At 42.0% G+C, this 19383-nt stretch overlaps 1 protein-coding gene across 1 annotated transcript in view; it reads right to left on the bottom strand.

Annotated features, from left to right (window-relative positions):
• The window catches only part of Ppp4r1 (protein phosphatase 4 regulatory subunit 1), a 58474-nt gene that overhangs the window by 24301 nt on the left and 14790 nt on the right, over window positions 1–19383 (bottom strand). Inside the window, exons 3-10 of the mRNA XM_012517818.2 lie at window positions 18175–18310; window positions 17344–17450; window positions 11871–12013; window positions 11357–11503; window positions 7889–7996; window positions 7680–7745; window positions 6917–7075; window positions 4386–4510 (exon numbers count right to left, since the gene is read on the bottom strand). Of these exons, the coding sequence (XP_012373272.2) occupies window positions 4386–4510; window positions 6917–7075; window positions 7680–7745; window positions 7889–7996; window positions 11357–11503; window positions 11871–12013; window positions 17344–17450; window positions 18175–18310 (991 nt within the window). The remainder of the gene's footprint in view (window positions 1–4385; window positions 4511–6916; window positions 7076–7679; window positions 7746–7888; window positions 7997–11356; window positions 11504–11870; window positions 12014–17343; window positions 17451–18174; window positions 18311–19383) is intronic.

Below are 19383 nucleotides of genomic sequence, written 5' to 3'. Positions count from 1 at the left end.
ACTGATTTCCATAATGGTTGCACCAGTCTACATTCCCACTAGCAGTGGAGCCTCTAGTGCTCTTACGCAAAACAAATGTGCTTTCAAATACAGAATTTTCCAACAGTATTTTATTAAAAAGCATTTTTTTTTCCTTTTCTTATATAGAACATTTATGGTGAAATGTGATTAGAGAATGTATCAATTATTATTGTTTTTGTTTTTGAGATAAGATTTCATTGTGTAGTCCAGGCTGGTCTTGAATTTACTATGTATCTCAGGCTGGCCTCAAACTCATGGTGATTCTCCTACCTCAGCCTCCTGAGTACAGGGATCACAGGCATGCATCACCATGCTTGGTTTCAATCACTTAATGTCAGTTACCGATAAATGTCTGTGTTCTCATGCTATACACAGTGAAATATTTAAGAGGTAAAAACAATATCCTGTCTAAAATGTATTCTTGTTGGGCCGGCCAGTTAGCTCAGAGGATTAAAGCACCTGCTGAGGCAGATGTAGGGGCCAGGGGTTTAATACCCGGCTTGCCCAGCCAGCCCCATCCCTGGGGCATGCTGAGATGCAAATAAGACTGGGCATGGTGGCGCACGCCTGTAATCTCAGGGCTTGGGAGGCTGAAAATGGGTGGATCACCACGAGCTGGATCCACAGTGAGACCCTGTAGACCCTGTACTAAAAATACATAAAAAATAAATAAGTAAAACATATTCTCAAAGAGTTCAGAAAAACAGTAAGCATATATGATAAAATAATATTTGAAGAATTTGAATAAAAGAAATGAGATCATTTCTGTAATTTTTCTGAAATCATTCAAATAAATTATTTTAAAGCAACATGATGGAAAAGAACAAAAGAGTAAAGCTTAAAAAAACTCCATTTACTATCTGACAAATTTAAGAAACTTTCATTTAAATTTTTTTCTTAATATTTTAGGACAGGGTCTACAGGGTCTGTAGGGTCTCACTACATAGATCAGACTCATTGTGATCTGCCTGTGTTCAGCCTCCCAAAAGCTGGGATTACAAGCTCATGCCACCATGCCCAGTCTTAATTGCCTGCCTCAGTGTGCCCTGGGGGCAGGGATGGCAGGGCACGCTGGGGATCGAACCCCTGCTGCTGCATCTGCCTGAGCAGGCACTTTAATCCGCTGAACTATTTGGCAGGCCCTGAAACTTTCACTTAAAACACATACAAAAGACTTAATTAAATGGCTTTCGAGGATGTAAAATTATTCTGGGGGTTGAATTCTTTAATCACTGTCTCACCCATATGGAGATTAAATTTCAATATTCACAGCAACAAGATGACTCAGAGTTTTTCTGCTCACCCAACAAATGCAAACTTAGGAGTACCTCCAGACTGCAAACTTACATACAAAGGTTTTCCATATTAAGTTCTGCAAAAAATTACTGCATGTGTGGCTTCAAACTATCAAAAGTGCTAAGCCTCTAAAAATCGATTATGATTGTTGTATACCAAGCTCCTGAATGGCAAGCCCTCAGGTTTTCTCTGCCAGCCCTCTAGGTGCTGCTATCCAAGCACCTGTGGCTGTAGAACCAAGGCAACCTGAGCCCTGCACACAGCATCTCAGCTCCTGGAGATGCAGCACAAATGCAGCAGAGGACCTGTTAGAAGTTGCTCTCAACGAGAACCTTCACTGCCTTTCCGGATAACATCCTCGGAGCCACTCAGGAGAGGCTCTGGTACCTGAGATGAAACCCAGGCATTCCTAGCACAAGATGAATCCGAGGACATCCAGCTCAAGAGCGCTGGGTTCAGAAAGCAGACAGCCCTTCAGGAGCAGCTTGCAAGCACTGTCCCAGGCAGTAACTCCACCAAGGGAAGGGTGCCCCTGGGGAGACCTCCTGGTATGTGCCAGTAACAGCCCATTTTATTCTACATATACAGCAGAAAGCTGAACAGACTTGTGGTTCAGTTAAGGTTTTTGAAATCAAATTATTGTTTTTCAGATCATTCATTTCAGATTAATAAATGCCAACTGTGTGGCAGGCTCAGTGAAGGGGCTAGTACAAATAAGGATAAAAACTAGAGCCAGCCCACTGTCGCCTGCTGTGTGACACACAGAAATACACAATTAAGACACCAGTTCCAGTGTGGCTGGCAGCAAAGACAGAGAACTCTGAGTTCCCTGGGAAGCAGGCAGGGGCTCTGGGAGAAGTGACCTGCAGCAGTACCCACACTGCTGTCACCTTTGTCCAAAGAGGACACAGCCAGAACACAGTGGCTTTGCAGAGGGCAGCCACAACAAAGGCAGAATGAACCAAAGAACACAGTGCATTAAGAGGCCAATGTAACTTTAGTAAATAGAAAAAATAATGCTTATCTTACAAGTTTGAACATTTAATTCTCTTTCTAGAAGTAGCTAGAACACTTGAAAAAGTGGGAATAAACCTGATGACTGAAAGAAACATTTGGTCAGTGCAGATGTTTGCAGTCACTGAGTTCTTAAGACAGCAGGAAGAGACAGCAAATGGTCCTCAGCCAGGGTGAAACGCTATGCAATGAACAAGTGGCAAAGGATATGTAGGCTCAAAGATGCCCTTGCTTCCATTCACCTGACAAACTGGAGTTCTAAGAAGCTGAGAGGACCTCAGGACCAGGGACCAAGCTCCAGCTATCCATTTACGGTGCTTCAGGGGAGGTGCTCAGTGAAGCATGCAACAGCAATCCACTGGAACAGCAGCTTAGAACCAAAGCCCGGGCTGCTTAACGGAGGAGGCAGAGGCTTAATGACATACAGGACTCCTCCTTTATATCGCTACAAGACAGCACGTGCAGACGCACTTACAATATTGAGCCCAGCTCCTTCTCCTGGTGCCAGCACTCTCTTCCGGCACCACACCAGCACAACGCAACAAAGCCTCAAGCTGCAGTGAACACTGATGCTGTAAAAACAGCACTGACCTGCCGCGGACACGGCACATCACAATGGAAAAAGAATTAAGGAATTAAACTACCTTTAAATAGCTCTATTCAGCACAAGGCCAGTCAGCAAGCACGGCCTCAGCAGCCACATGGATGGCTTCCAAGGTCTCACTAGAACACAGCCACGCCCTCCAGCCGCATCCTGCCTGGGGCTGGCCGAGAGACTGCGGAGCTCGGATAGTGACAGTGGTAATATTTACCATCTGGCCCTGTCCAGATCCTGCACCACAGGGCTCTCTGTGCTAGACCTTCACTTCCTAGGCCCTCTCCAGATTTAAAAGTTATATAGTCTTCAGTACACTTAAATCCACAGTAAAAAAAAAGTATGCCCACTTCAAAAATAAAAAAACATAACATTTCTACCCCTCCATCATTTGTGTCAAGCTGCTTCTGGCTGCTGTTTTCAAAACAATCGAGACTTTGCTTGCTAGGAAGACAAGAGTTAGAGTGAGTTTTACTTCTTTTACAAAAAACAGCACCTCACGTTTGTTTGGCTATTCGGCAGGACAGTGGGAGAATGGGCAAAAAGATAAAACAAGGCAGCAGAGAAGGAAGGAAGAACTGCTAAATCAAAACTTCAAGAAAGGGCCGGCCAAGTAGCTCAGTGGATTAAAGTGCCTGCAAGCAGAGGTTTCAATCCCCAGGCCTGCCATGCTCAGACAGCAGTTAAGACTGGGCATTGTAGTGCGCGCCTATAATCCCAGTCTTGGGAGGCCGTAAACAGGACAACCACTATGAGTCCGATCTCGTAGTAACACCCTGAACACTCTGTAGACCCCTCCCTAAAATATAGGGGAAAAAAAAAAAAAAAGAAATTAAGGTTCAACTGAAAATTATTAACACAAAAAGTTTTGTAAAGTAAGTATCAGAGTTGACTTTTTAAGCTTTAATAATTTAATTAGCATGGTAGATTAATATATAAGAGATATTTTAGTTAATAAGGAAACTAATTTAGGACTAATCATTAAAATGCTCAATCCCTCAAATGAAACACAATTATTCTGTAGGCAAAGAATCCAGATCACATTAATTAACTGACTCAAAGGAAAAATAATAGAAATGGACAATATGCAAGAAACCCACTAAACTAGGCTTCACTCCTTAAAAACAAATTTTAAAGAAACATTTAAAGAGTATAAGCGTCACCTTTTATATTCTAAATATCAACAATTTACTAGGTCAATAATTTATTAAATAAGCATACTCAAACACTATAAAATACACCATTCAGTTTTGTGTACAGGCATTAAGCTAAGTTGATCATATGTATCTTCTAATTTAATATGTAACTACCTGAAGAGATAGTAACTTCTATCTTTTATAAATGAAATTTTATGAAAATATTAACCAAGTTTTACTTTTAAGAGAAACAGTCTCAAAAGAATATAAAGTAACAGAAATGATGCTCACAGAGTAAGTTTTTAAGTGTTTTAAAATCGTACCTATTTTTATCTTCCGACATATCTTCTGAACTTTTGCTTTCTTCTTTAAAATACTGGCCTGAGCTGGATGGATTAGCAAAGGTTGATATGAAAGGTCCCAGGGACTGAAAGGCTGCTTGGCGTACCTGAGAAGGAAGGCAGGACAATCGCGTAAGCACAGAAGTTCATCTGTTTGTTGGTGGCACTGGGACTGGGTCTACAAGGCTGTCACGCCAAGCAACATCTCTAGGTCAGTTTTTGAGACAAGGTCTCATTAAGTTGCTAAGTTAACCTCTGATGAGCTTAAATTTGTGATTTTCCTGCCTTAGCCTCAGATGTATGGGATTAGAGGTGTGCACCACCACACCATGCAAAATATTTTTTTTTCCCCCTGGTGGAACCAGGGATTGAACTCAGGCCCTTGCACTTGCCAGGGAAGCACTTATTCCACTGAGCCATCTCCCCGGCCCCAATAATTTTGTAAGTAACACACACCTATCCCCATATTTAATCATCTACTTCCCATATACCAAAGTTACAGTATGTTTAGGGTAATAATAATAAGGCTTTTCTAAAAGAAACCCAGATTCAGAACTATAAATCATTCTTCAAATGAGATTTAAAAGTCTTTATAAATTATTTTTTCTCCTTTACTTTCAATTGTTATTCTGTTTATATATTTAATCACTATAGGAATACAAGATCTTATGATATTCACATATAGTACATCTTTAAAAACAACTTTTTTTGCCCTCAAGAAAAAAAAAAAAAAAAATGAATGCTAAAATTACCAAACAGAAAAAAACAGCAAGGGGGCCGGGGAGACAGCTCAGTAGAGTAAGTGCTTCCCTGGCAAGTGCAAGGGCCTGAGTTCAATCCCCAGTTCCACCAAAAAAAAGAAAACAGTAAGAAAGCCAACTGGATGCACTATACCACTGAAGGTTTTCAGGAAGGAAACACCCAAGTCCATCTGCAACAGCACTGCAAGGTGCCTCCAACAACCGGGGGGGCCACGAGGGAGGGTTGCTTATAGAACCCTACTTCATGTCTGCTTCTGTGCTAAGTCAGGGTTAAAACACTGGAGCCAGGCACAGTGGTGCACCTGTAATCCCAATGACTACGATGCTAAGGAAGGAAGTTCACAAATTCAAGCTCAGCCTAGCCATGAGGACTTAACCAAACCCTGCCTCAAAATAAAACACAAATGCAAAAAAGGGCTGGGAACACAGCTCAGTGTGAAGGTCCTGGGTTCAATTCCCAGAACCACAAACAAACAACTGAAGCTAAGCTTTATGGAAGGCATGGGATGGATCCAGCCAAAAGGAGTGTCCCAACGGAGGAAATGGTGTTCCTAAACGTCAAGTGCACCATACAGTGAGTATCCTCAGGTCTAGCATCCCCCTTCTAGGACGTTGTGACAGGATCTCTGCACATTTAAAATGCGTATGCGGAGACAGGGCATGGTGGCGGGGGGATCACCAGGAGTCTGATCCAGTAGTTGTTTTTGTTCCTTAGTGGGACTCACAGTTTAATTTTAATTTCTGATCTAGTAGTGAGACCCTGAACAACTCGTAGCCCCTTCCCTAAAATGCAAAAAAAAAAAAAAAGAAAAAATTATATGTATGGGCTAGACATACAGTTCAGTGGCACAGTGCCTGCCTAGCAAGTACAAGATACTGAGTTGATTCCCAGTTTCAGAACCCCCAATTATGCACGAATTTATTATTCTCTGGTTGTTGTATTATCTCTGAGCTTGTTACAAATAAAAGTCAGAAAAATTAAAGCCACCCAGAAAGAAAGGCCCAGGCCCAAGTGCCTTTACCACCAGATTCTATCAATGATTTAAAGGAAAAGGAATGCCAATTCTTCGTTAACTAGGAGAAACAGGAGGGAGACGAAGAGGAGGGAACACTTCCTAACTCCTTCACTGAAGCCATTATGAAGTGGTAATAAATTATTACTATGATAACAAAAACCAAGCAAAGTCATGTAAAAACTGCAGAGTGGCTCTACGGCACGGATGCCAAGACCCTCCCCTTCGCAGAACTCCAGCAGCGGAAGTGAGCCTCACAGCCCACGCAGGGCATAGCGTGCCCAGGTGTTCCCCCAAATGATCTCATCTAATGTGCACCTCAGCTCTAGCAACACAAGGCCAGCACCTAAACCTGTGACAGTCACACAGCACACCAACTGAGAGAAGACCTGCGCAATTCACATTTGCAAGGAAACAGTATCCAGTTACCAGAAACAAACTCCTGATTGTTTTTTTACTGATACTCTTCAAAGTATGAACTGACAGATAACAAATTAAATCACAATGTACTATTCATTTATTTAATTAGCAGCAGGAGAATTGAACCCAGGGGTTAGTTCATGCCAGACAAGCACTCGCCAGGTTGCCCAAACTTACACTCATCCTGCCTCAGCTTCCCAAGTACCTGGGATCACAGGCGTGTACCACCGTGCCAGGCATAAATTATTTCTGAAATCATGAAATGTTTACTTTAAAACACTCAAAAGTATAATTTTAGGAAAATGATAAATGATCATACCCAGCGTGAAGGATCACTGATCAAATTAATAAACAGTGCTGATAACTTGGTCCGTCGGACTTCTTGACATGTTGCACACGAGACTGCCATGAAGCACTCGGCACACGCCTTGCGGACTCCCCACACATTGTCAGAACAAAGCTGGAAAAACCTGGGCAGCTATGCCAGAGGAGGGTGCGTTAGTCACAGACAGAGCTCTGTGGCGACTGTTTCCATTTCCTGTTCCAGTCTTAAACAATGGGTTTTCTTAAGTAGGAAATTGTCTAATACCAATACTTTGTAGTGCTTAATAAACTACATCTAATTCATAACTGACTCTACAAACACAAAAACTCCCCACAAATGCCGTTCTATTACCCAACAGCCTGTACCTGACTTGCGCTCCACAGACCATGCAGACATTCGTGGCAGTGTGCCCCGAGAGTGCCAACCACGAGGCCTATGTCCTACCACTCAGAGCTAACCAGCTGTGGATGGACTGTGCCACCAAAGCCTTGAGGGGTGCAATCAAATTAAAGCTCAGCTGAAAAAACTACAATTGATTTACTTAATAGAAGTGGTAAAGGTAAAAATAATTTTGTGCTTCCCAAACTGTCTTTAGCAAAGCACGAGTCAAGTGCTCAGGTTACCCAAAGTTAAACTTCTAAACTCAAGTCATCTTTCTAGTTTCAAGTCATGGACTGTGCTAATAAACTTGGGGTCAATGTGTTTCGGCCTGCATGCACTCCTCTGCCTGCTTACTCTGCTGACCTGCTGTACTTACCAACATTTCCTCAGTGGCTTGCTGGCCAACGACACTGCAAATATCCCCAAAATTAGCTGCACAGACCTGACAACAAAAGCACTGCTGACATTTCAAAATATTAACACATACGCACTTCCTTAAAGATAATGTATTAAATTTCACATGTCAGTACACTGCTCAATAGAATCTTATGTTCAAAAAAGGAAGGAGAGTGATTCTCCCAATACCTTCCGAACATGGAACATCCGGCAGTCACAACACATCTCACAGAAGCGAGGGAGGATGAGGCGTTCCGTGATGTCCTTCCCAACCATTGGCGCCATCTTGCACATTATCTACAACAAGGAAAGGAGCGCCGCAAATATCTTTAAGGCTTTCTCAATTACAGTAACTCCAATCCACACTACAGTGTGGCACCGTTATATCACATGTATCAGAGTACACTCCCAGCCAATTATTACTTCTATCATATTCTAAGAAGGAAACAAAAACAGATACTAAGTGATATCAGCAAAATTAACCAATAAATACTAAACATAAAGAAAGCCACAGAAAACCCTAAAAAATTCATTTCACATTATTTACTCATTAGTTAATTTTGCTGATAAATTTAAAATCCAACAACAAAACTCTCTGTTTTTTTTTTTTTTTTTTACAATGACTGTATAGAGAGTCTGGACTGAATATCCTGCACTGTGGAGCAGACAGCACACACAGGCAGCCCTGCCTCGCACAGCATGGCAAGAAATCAAACTGTGCCCTGGTTCTGCAAAGCTTCAGCTCAAAGAAAGCCAGGACACAGCTCTACCCAAGTGAGGAGGATCCACCTTATAGGGAAGTGAGCGCTCTATAATGAAACTACACTCACACTTCATACAGAAAGAATTATGATGACCTATCATCATTTACAACTATATCTATTCCCAGACTGGACTGGAACGACAATACAAAGTAAAAGGCATATAGAATGGGAAGGAAAAAGTGCTCTTTATTCATACACAACATGCTGTCTATATAGAACATCCCAAGGAATCTATAAAAAAGTCATCAGAACTTCTTAAGTGAGATTAAGAAGGCTGCAGGATATATATTGAAACACAAAAACCTGTTTCTATTCATTAGCAATAAAAACTAGAATGCTTGAAAAATAATACCATTCACAATGTTAAAAATATGAAATCTAACAAAATACATGTAAGATCATTCTCCTGAATATTATAAAACAATGACAATATAAATCAAACCCATAAATAAATACATAAACGGCAGGCAAGAATTCTACCGCTGAATCGCCAGTGCAGCAATATAAACACATCCATGGAGAGATGTGTCATGTTCAGGCACACTGAGGCTGCTAACTCCCCTCAAACGGATTTACAGATTCAACATGATTCCTAATCAAACATCTTCAGAACTGCAGAGTATAAACATTTTCTTTTCTTTTTTTTTTTTTTTTCCGCAGAACCGAGGTTTGAACTCAGGCCCTTGGCAAACACTTGTTCTACTGAGCCATCTCCCAGGCCCTAAACATTTTCTAAGACCCAAGGCCAGCTTTGTTTTTGGAATAATCATTATGCAAAACCTAGTTAAAATCCCAAAGTTATTCTAAGACAACTGAATTTATTAGAATGAACTAGTCCTTAATTAGTCCTCTTTTAGAGACTAATTGGGAGCCAATGCAGAGCACAACACAACAAATACAAGCCAACTGTTAAGAGGCCTTCGATGCCGGACACTCTTGTATTAGAATGTTCTGTCACTTTTAAATCTCAACAAAACTGTAATATAGCAAAGTTAAATTCTGCTTAACATAAACCAACAGTTATTGCACTGTGATTTCCTTTCCTGAGAGAGTTCTAAAAATGTTTTAAAATTAGGTAGAAGCAGTCATTGACTCAACAATACACTTTTAAGATGACTAATTTTATGTTATGTAAATTTCACTTCAATAAAAATATTGAACTGGGCATGGAGGTACATGCCCTGTAACCCCAGCACTTAGGAGGCTGAGGCAGAAGAACCACCATGAGTTTGAGGCCAGTGTGGGCTACATGGTGAGTTCAAGGCCAGCCTGAACTACATAGAAAGACCTTATTTCAAAAATCACTGAGGAAAAAAAAAAAATCTACATATATTATCAACTGGTAACTATCTAAAAATAAAAATAAAATCAGGAAATTTTTCAAGAGTGTTACAGTTTGCATCTAGTTGTCCCCCCAAAGCCTCATGCAGGCAGGGGCAGACTGCTAGAGTCTGTGATGAGCTCCTGATCCGCTGGGATTGTGGGTGTGAGTGCTTCCCCAGCCTGGGCGGACAGCCTGAATGCAACACAAGGGAGACAGACCCCTCTCCGTCGCCGCTGCTGCTGCTACGCTTTGCATTTGCTCCTGCTGTTTGCTGTTGCCATGAACTGCTGCCTTCTGCCAAGTGCCGTTCTGCCCTGGAGCCAGCCGAGTATGGACGAAGTCTCCATCAACTGAGCTAAACAAACATTTCCTTCCCTAATTTTGAGTGTCAGGTGTTTGTCCCAGCAATGAGAGAACAGTAACCAAGACACAGAGAAAGAAACTAGAGGTATCATCTAATTTATGATCAAGAAGCACCATAACATTTGGGTGCAATTTTGTTTATAGCAACAAGGATTTTTAAAGCAATTATATTACTTTAGGTATAATGGGTGAATGCTCACTACCCAAATGAACTGATCTGAATATATTTTAGTTCAATTTATTACTTTCCTAATTTACCATCAGAATTGTTAATATCGGAACTCAAGTACCACAGATGTGAATCACAGCTGATACTGCTAAATTCTAACTTATGATCTATTTATCTTAGCCTTTCAACACTTAAAAGAGTATTTACTAACCATGTTTTGAAAAAGCAAACCAGGTGCCATGGAGCTAGCTCAGAGGTGTAAGTCCCTGCCTGGCAAGTGCAAGGACCCTGGTTCAATCACTGGTACTGCATACTGTGCTGGCCCTATCCTGGGCCCATGGAGCCAGCCACTGAAACCAGGCCTGATGGTGCACACCTGTAATCCCAGTGTTCAGGAGGCTGAGACAGGAGGATCGTTATGAATCTGAGCTGCACAGCGGGACCCTGTACCAAATACATAAATTAAAAAAAAAAAAAAGTAACCAAAAAACCTATTCAGTCTGGCTTTATTATGCGCACAATGGCTTAACAATCTGCATATTCTTTAAATAATTACTGCTGATTTCTTGCATGACTTTTTTTGTACTGGGAATCGAATTCATGACCTTGTACTGGCGAGGCAAGTGCTGTGCTGCTGAGCTGCACCCCGGCCCTGAATACTGCTCTTCTCTCCAACATTATAGCATGGGCAGGCACCAAGGTCCGCGTCTTTCACTTCCACCGTCCTTATGCAGTGTCTAGAAAAATACTCAGCAACGACCGAAGGCATTCAAATGTTGTTGGATGGCACTGCAGTAGCCACTTCAGTTTTCCATTTCGACAAAATGATGAATTTACAGCTCCTTCTTACAGTCTTGCTGTGTGGAGACCACCTTTTCTCCATAAGCCTTGGTGCACCTGCCTACCTCCATTGTATTTCAGATGGAACAGTTAGGTGGCTACCTCATCAGGGCTGTGTTACACGAGACAGGCCACCCTGACATGCAAAGAGTGTGTTCTGCCTGCTAGCAGCGCACAGAAAACGCTGTCCTACTTACAGCCACGGCCTCTGTTTTCACGTCGTCATTGCTGTCGGGTGCAGTCAGCTCGATGAGGACAGGGCACACTCTGGTCTCCACATCAAAGCGCTCAATCAGCTCCTGCTCCAGCAGTGCCAGCAGAGCTGCCTGGCTCGTTTTTCTCACCTACGGGAAAAGGGGGTGGGTAGCCTATGGTGAGAGAGGAAGCGGAATACAAAAGCCATCCCTGGAAGAATGCCTCGCAAAGCCAACGTTCCCAAGGGCATCTATGAGGGGCCAAATCAGAGTCCAGGGATCAGGCGGCCCAGGGCGGCACGGAAGGGGTCTAATCTGTCAGATGTTCAGCACGCCTACAACAACGGAGAAAGACAGAAACACATAGGACGGCTCAGGAGTCCAGGGACCAGGCGGCCCAGGGTGGCGCGGAAGGGGTCTAATCTGTCAGATGCTCAGCACGCCTACGACAACGGAGAAAGACAGAATCACGTAGGACGGCTCAGGGAGGCCACTCTTCAGAGCACAGCACTCTCACCTGGTTGTTCTGATCTGCCAGATACCGCACCACGACAGGCAGCAAGTACTTGGAGAAGGCGCAGGGGATGGAAGGCCGGCTCTCCTGGCAGAACAGGGCGAGGTGAGGCACCTGCTCCATCAGCTCTGCACGCACCGTGGGCTCTGGGGAGACAGCGGCAACATGATGTGAGCGGACGCGCCCTCTCACGGCAGCGGGCTCTCACCTTCTGGGCAGCCTGGGCCCTGCACCCTGGCTCAGCACAGAACACGCTCCAGCCCTGAGCTCTAGGCACATCCACACACAGGAACACGGGTGGGCGAGGAGGAGACCATGCCACCCAAGACTCCATCACTCAGTGTGCAACTCCCTGCGGTGAACGCATCCAACCCACATCTACACTGACGCTATGACAGGAACCATCTATAAAAGCCAGGATTTAAAACCTCCTAGGTAGGACAAAATGTGAGGACTGGCGACAAGCTCAATAGAGTCTATCTCCAGATTTACAGCCAGACTTGACTACGAGTAAGAAAGAGAAAGAATATCAAAAGAGATAAACAGATTTTAAAAATAATTTTAAAAACCCTGAAAGACTCAAGTGCAGATGGCAACTTTATATGAGAGAAACACAGCATATTTCAGATCTCTGGGTTTCAAAAGGATAAACTGCCTGGTATGTTATAAGGCAAAAATTAACTAATTAGGTGAGGGGAGCGTTAAAAGAACCTACTACAACCCATCCATCAAAGCCAGGGAAACAAGGGTCTAAACTTCAAGCTCTCAAAGCATGAAAGGTATTTTCAGAAGAAATGTTCAGCCTGGGGGTGAGAAGACAAAAAATTTCCCACTAATTTCACTTAGAAAACCTCACTACAGGTAACAGATACTACACTAGCTAAAAGGCCAAACAGCTTAGGAGAAAAAAGTATGCACAGCATAGTAGTTTTTTCATAGCACAGTATTCTTTTCATGGCATAATATTAACAGGTCAAATATACAAAGGGCTCATTGCTCAAATATGGGAAAGAAAAAGACTGACTAGGTAACCTGAAAGACAGTCAGGTGATCAAAACATGAACACACACACGTGTTATGAAGTAACAAGTCATTTATAAGGACTGCATTGTTAAAGTTACCTTCAGAAAAAAATAAAAATAAATGTTACTTTTAGATAAGCATATATGAATGTCAATATAATTTCAAATCTCAACAAATTAATATGTTATCAATACAAAACATCTTAACATTTAACAAAATCAAAAATCTTAGCATTTAGAATTTCTAAGAGGTTGTGCCATATGAAGTGAGCAGTAGTACTTACTTTTGGTTTTGAAGAAAAAAACAATATGAGAACAGACTTATAGGCATAATTTTCTCTTGTGATCCTGAATTTCCCCCACTTCGTAATTACTTCTATGTATTTTTTTCTTTTAAGCAAAAGGGACACACATCTTGCAGTTTCAGTTAAGCATGAAGTAATATTTGTTCAAAGCTATGCTCAGAGTCAGATGTGGTGGCACAGCTGTATTCCAGCACACTGCGAAACTGAGTCAGGAGACCCCAAGTTTGAGCCCAGCCTGGGCAACTTTACTTAGTGAAATCTTGTCTTGAAAAAAATTTTAAAAGGGTTCGGGGCATAGCTTAGTTTGAAGGCCATGGGTTCAGTCTCCAATACCATGAGAAGGCTCTGCTTCAGCAAAAACATCAATGAAACCAGCAAACAGTCCAAAGACAAGGTACGCACCCAGACCCGTGGGCTGCTCCATGAGGGAAAGGCAGAGCTGGTACTTACACAAGCAGTGCTGCGGTGACTGGCTGCCCGTGTTCACATAAGAGAATGGAATGTGTGTTCTGCCTCATATAACACACAGGTTAAATTTTAGGAGCATCATACTGCACACAATGTACACAACTTTTATCAGTTTAATACAGAAAGAATTCTACATGGAACACAGACTTCAGTCCAAGGCAAAAACAATGACACTAGATTCAATAATGCAAGAAAAAATATTCATGACTCTGAGGTAGGGAAAACTTTCTTGAACAGGATAAAATGAACAGTGCTCAAAAGAAAAGGATGGTGCCATTCAGACAGGCAGACTAATCTGTATGTTCTTACCCCTGGGGCAGAGGGAGGAGGGAGCAGTCAGGAGAAGCAGGGACCAGCTTTCTGTATGACGTGTATGCCAATTATAGGAACCTGTCTTTTCACCTTGAGAAACTTCATAAGGCTATAAAATTTATAGTTTATATACTTTTTGTTGTAATACTCAGTATTTTTTAAAAAAATATTGGCTTCTAATATATTATTTCTGAAACCCCAGGCATATAGGTGTAGCTGATTTGGGCTCCAAATTTATACATCCAAGCACAGCTGAGAACTGCCTGTCCCTACACACACAGCAAAAGCACACCCACACCACCAGATCAGCATGAAACGACCCCTACTCACTAACGGCCTTGCACCTGCAGGACAACTCCAAGCACAGTGGAGGCTGACCCAAGCATCAAAGTCCCGTGAAGACCCACTAATGAGCTTATACAGCCAAACTACAAAAAAAGACTAGGAAAGGATTGCTCATTAGCAAAAAGCCGACACAACAGAGTGTTCTAATACCAAGCACTCCTAAAAAAAAAAAAAAAAGGAAAGAAAAAAGAAATGGAGTTAATAGCAATGTAAAATTCAACAGTCAGAAGGCAGGTGAGGCTCTAGTAGCAGATACCCTGCTGACAAAAACTGCTGAAATGCAGATGAAAGACAAAAAGACTGAAAAGCAAGAACAATTAAAGTCATGAAAACCACATTTATCTAACAAAAGTTCTACATCCTCAACCATATGAAAAAAACTTACCCATAACAAAAAAATTTTAAGGTGGAGAATGGAAAAACAAAAAGTCTCAAATTCAAGAAGCAGAGCAAATCCTGAGTATGATAAATCTGTACCTAAACACACCACAATGAAACTGCAGGATAGCAGGGAAAGGGGATTTTAAAAGCAAAAGAAGGAAGAAACAGGAATACCTACTGTTCTGGTTTACATCTGGATGTCCCCCCAGAGCTCACGCACACAGCTGCAGGATGGTGAGTACATGATGGGGACACTACAGCTGGCATGGGGTTGGGACAGACCCGGAAGGGGGAATCTCCCAGGCTCCTCCTCTCTGCCTCCTGGCTGCAGCAATGCCCTCTTACCAAGCTTTCCTGCCTTGGAGGCCAAGTGTGGGCTAAAAATGTGAGCCAGAGGAAGTCAATCCTTTGTGCTGCACATGTTGGGTATTTTTTCTCAGGGATGACCAAAGTGACTAAGTCACCTACAAAAACAAAATGAGACCAGCAAATTTCTCAACAGCAGGGCTGGGGAGATGGCTCAGTGGAATAAGTGCTTCCCAGGCAAGCACAAGGGCCTGAGTTCAATCCCCGAAAAAAAAAAAAAAAAAAAAAAAAGAACTACTTCTCAACAACAACAACAGTAAGAACTGAAATATCATCAAGACTATCAGCTGGATTTCCACAAGAGCCACCATCTTACTTGGGCATTCGCAATCAACCAGGCCCACACTAGGCAAGGAGTCTCGGTCCATGTGACCTCCCCTGGGCTAACTACTGAGGCAGCTATCTGGACTCTCTTCCTGACCTTTAGTTTTTCTCAAAGAACTTGTAACAGTAGGATTTCCGATCACTCTTCCTGTCACCCATCTTTTTCATTAAATTAGCTTATCCACTACATTAATTACAAAGCACAAAAGAGTAAAATCTCTACCATGGGCCTATCATACCCTCTACATCTAGCCCTCACCTCCTCCCTCACCCTGGAGGTACTTCGGACTCCCTGCTGACCGAGGGACCAGCACCCAAGCCTGCCATTTCTGAGCCAATCTGTCTATCCCTCCAGCACACTGCTCTTTCACAGGGATACTCCATTACGTCTCCAGATCCAAAAGCCCTGTCACATAACTGAAGTGTTATTTGACTGAAGTTGAAAAATACAAGTAAAATTTATACTTGATGAGACTTATCTAAAACCATTTGAGAACACAAAATAGAAGCACAATTATGTATGTACAAAGAAAATACACTCCAAATATTCTTTCCACCCTGTAAGAAAATTTTTAAAATTTAAGGCTCCCGAGACTGGGCATGGTGGCACGTGCCCCTGTAATCCCCAGCTCTTGGGAGGCTGTAAACAGGTGGATCACTACGAGTCCGATCCAGTAGAGAGACCTGAACACCCTGTAGACCCTTCCCTAAAAGAATAAATAAATAAATAAATTCAGGCTCATATAGCTAGCTAGTTCCATAAAGTGAATCATTTACCAAAGAATGAGTCATCTAAAAATCAAAAGATGCGACTTGCTGACACATCAAAAATTTGGCAGAGACTGAAAACATTTAATAAAAAGGTAATGGATTCAAGAAAAAAAAAGCTTTTTAAAAATTTTTATGTTTGTAAAATGAAGCACTGGTATAAAACATGTGTCTTAGTTACTTTTCACTTGTTGCTGAGACAAATACCCGACACCCCAAATGAAAGAAGGAAAGGTTTATTTAGCTCACAGTCACTGGAGGTTTCAGTGCATACTCAGCTGGCTCCAAGGCAGAGCAGCAGAGAGCAACCTTTCATGGTGGCAGCAAAGAGCAAGAGCTCAAGGAAGGGGCAGCAGCAGCTCAAGCAGCTGGCTTCTCTGCCCACCTTACACTGTAATGCAAATCACCTGCCCCAGGGCAGGGGCAGCATCCACACCCACAGTAATCACAAACTCCAGAGGCTGCCCCAAGACTGCCGGAGGCTTTGGGGGACACCTAGACACAAACCATAACATTATGATCAAAATAATACTGGCCGAAGTATTTTTAAGTTATATGTATTTTACATTAAACAAACTGTGAAACCCTTAACATCACCATTTTCTAAGGCTCAAAGCAAGCTCACCTCTTCTCCGAGCAGATTCTGCTGCCTCTGGCTTAGGGATGCCCAGCTTTAGCTTTACAAATGGATGGTTAACAGCTTCGCAAGCAAGAAGGCATACAGAACAAAAGCACTTTATATTTACCTAAAAACACTACAGTACCATCTCTTTGATTCTAAATTATTTTTTATAACTTCTATTAATCCTAAAATATAGCTCTAATATACATGACACAGAATAATGTTCTTAGACCTAACTGATGAAAACTTTTTTACAATTAAACTATACCTACTACAAACTGAGTCTTTGTAACAGAATTTTTTTGTTTCTTGTCTCTAGTGGGTTTGGTAACTTAGGAAATCTTTTAAAGGTATCTAGCTGCTAGTATCATGCTAGCTTTTTTTTTTTTTGACGGAACTGGGGATTGAACTCAGGCCCTTGGGCTTGCCAGGCAAGCACTTATTCTACTGAGCTATTTCCCCAGCCCCTCACACTAGCTTTTACAATAGCTGCAGAAACACAAATTCGGTAAAAGAATCCTTTCCAGAAATACTGAATCTGCTTTTTCTGCACATACACATACCTGAATCATCAGCTAATCTGCTAATTCTTTCCAGAACAGCAACGCAGTCTCTTTCATCATCGCAGACTTCCCTCAACGTATCCAGCAAACTCCGAGCCACCATTTGTCTGCACAGAAACAGAAAGTATATAGGAGTTAGTGGCATCAGCAGTAATAATTGGACTTGTAAAAGACAGGATCCTTTTTGGTATAGACTCTTTTATTATAAAACACATTAAACTGTACCATTTCCTGAGTGAAAGACGGGTGTATAGATTTTATAGATGAGATTAAGTACTTTTTATCAAACTGATTTGGCAAATTTCTGGGAACTTACTCCAAATAGCTATCCTGCAATTATAACAATGGGAAGTTTTATTCATTTTTCACTGTGTAAAATGTTTTATCAATATGAATTTTGTAGAATTACAGAAAGGAAGTTTAAATGAAAATTCTGGTTTCCCAGGAAGTCTGACATAGCTGTCAGAGACCTCAGCTGGAGAAATGGCCCTGGAGGATGCAGGAGCCTGGCCCCTGCTGTGGCCCTGTGCACTGAACACAACCTGTGACACAGCAAAGGAATGACACTGTCTGCTGCAGGAGCAATGTACTCCTCAGTACACAATGTCCATCATCCCCAGAAATATGCCCAGTGGCAAAACAAACAAACAAACAAACAAACACACCACAAACATCAACCATATAGCTCATGCTATGATTACTAGTACATCCTGGCAACTCAGACTGCACATGCTAACACTTATACTTCAGGCTGGGTAACTTCATTTTCCCTGTTAAAATTAACCAAGCCATTCTTCTACGTGTACATTAATGAAAATGGTAAGCACAAACCTGTTAAACACGTTCTCACTTGCAGCATACTTGTCCAATCTTCCCAATGGTGTCAACATTTCATCTTGAGAGACAAAGTCCAGGGCTGAAGGCATAATAATCACATCAGACTCTGAGCTGTAGTCATCCACACCAACTATCAGAGACATCAGAAATATTCCTTATAACACTCTGAAACTCAAGTGTACCCCTTGTCTGTCTGAAGCTGCCTACGTATGATTCTGGAGTAGAATGAAGAACTGCAGAAGAATCTTATGCTTAATCCAGAATCTATGACGAGCTCCAGGCCCTATCTACAGATATGTTCTAAGTACTTCTAGAACCCTAAGGTAAGAGGTAGAAACACAGAATGAGAATAGTGGCCACAGTCTTGATACATGTACTCAGAACACTGCCAACTTATAAAAAAAAAAAAAAAAATATGCAAAAGGCAAACACTGACAGTGAATTCTGCGAAGTAGAAGATAAGGCAAATCAAAGTATCTGACTTCACTTACAAGAAGAAACCTAAAAACCATAACAATAGCTTACTCATTAATCAAACACCTATTAAGTGTATTTGTGCTAACTAAGCTACATATTGGAAACATTACTATAAGAATATTAATTTTTTAGCCCTTCAGTAGCTAACATTTTATTGAGAAAACAATCCACTTTAAAATGTTCATTGTAATGAAGGCGTGTACAAACTGCAAGGCCAGAAGGCTGGTTATGTCAGAAGTGGAAGTCCAAGCAAGAATGGTGGAAAACTGACCAGAGGACGATGATTTGAAAGGAACATGGCAAACAGTTTGAAGTCATGACTAAACAGTATTGCTCCCTGACAAAGGGCCAAGCCGAGGCTGGACGATGCCCACTGCACAGGTTATGCCACGCTGGGGGCGGGCATCTCACACAGGCAACTTTCCTTGGCAGGAAAGCGGAGAAGCCAATCCAGTGACTGAGGAAGATAATTCCAAAGTGCGCTCTCCAGAACTGCAGCCATGTAAGATTCCATTAGGTTACGTTACTAACCAGGGCACACAGGCATTATAAAGATGTTTTTGTTTTGTACCACTATATAATAAAGATACACAAGTGCCTGATTGGCAAGCGCAAGGGTCATGAGTTTGATCCCCAGTACCGAAAAAATAAATTAATAATAATATGGGACCAGTGAGATAGCTCAGTAGAATAAGTGCTTGCCTAGCAAGTGCAGGGTCCTGAGTT

Source organism: Octodon degus, unplaced genomic scaffold, assembly GCF_000260255.1.
Source record: "Octodon degus isolate 3935 unplaced genomic scaffold, OctDeg1.0 scaffold00216, whole genome shotgun sequence".
Lineage (NCBI taxonomy): Eukaryota > Metazoa > Chordata > Mammalia > Rodentia > Octodontidae > Octodon > Octodon degus.
Note: the sequence above shows the minus strand (reverse complement) of the source record. Positions and strands in the feature narration are given on the sequence as shown.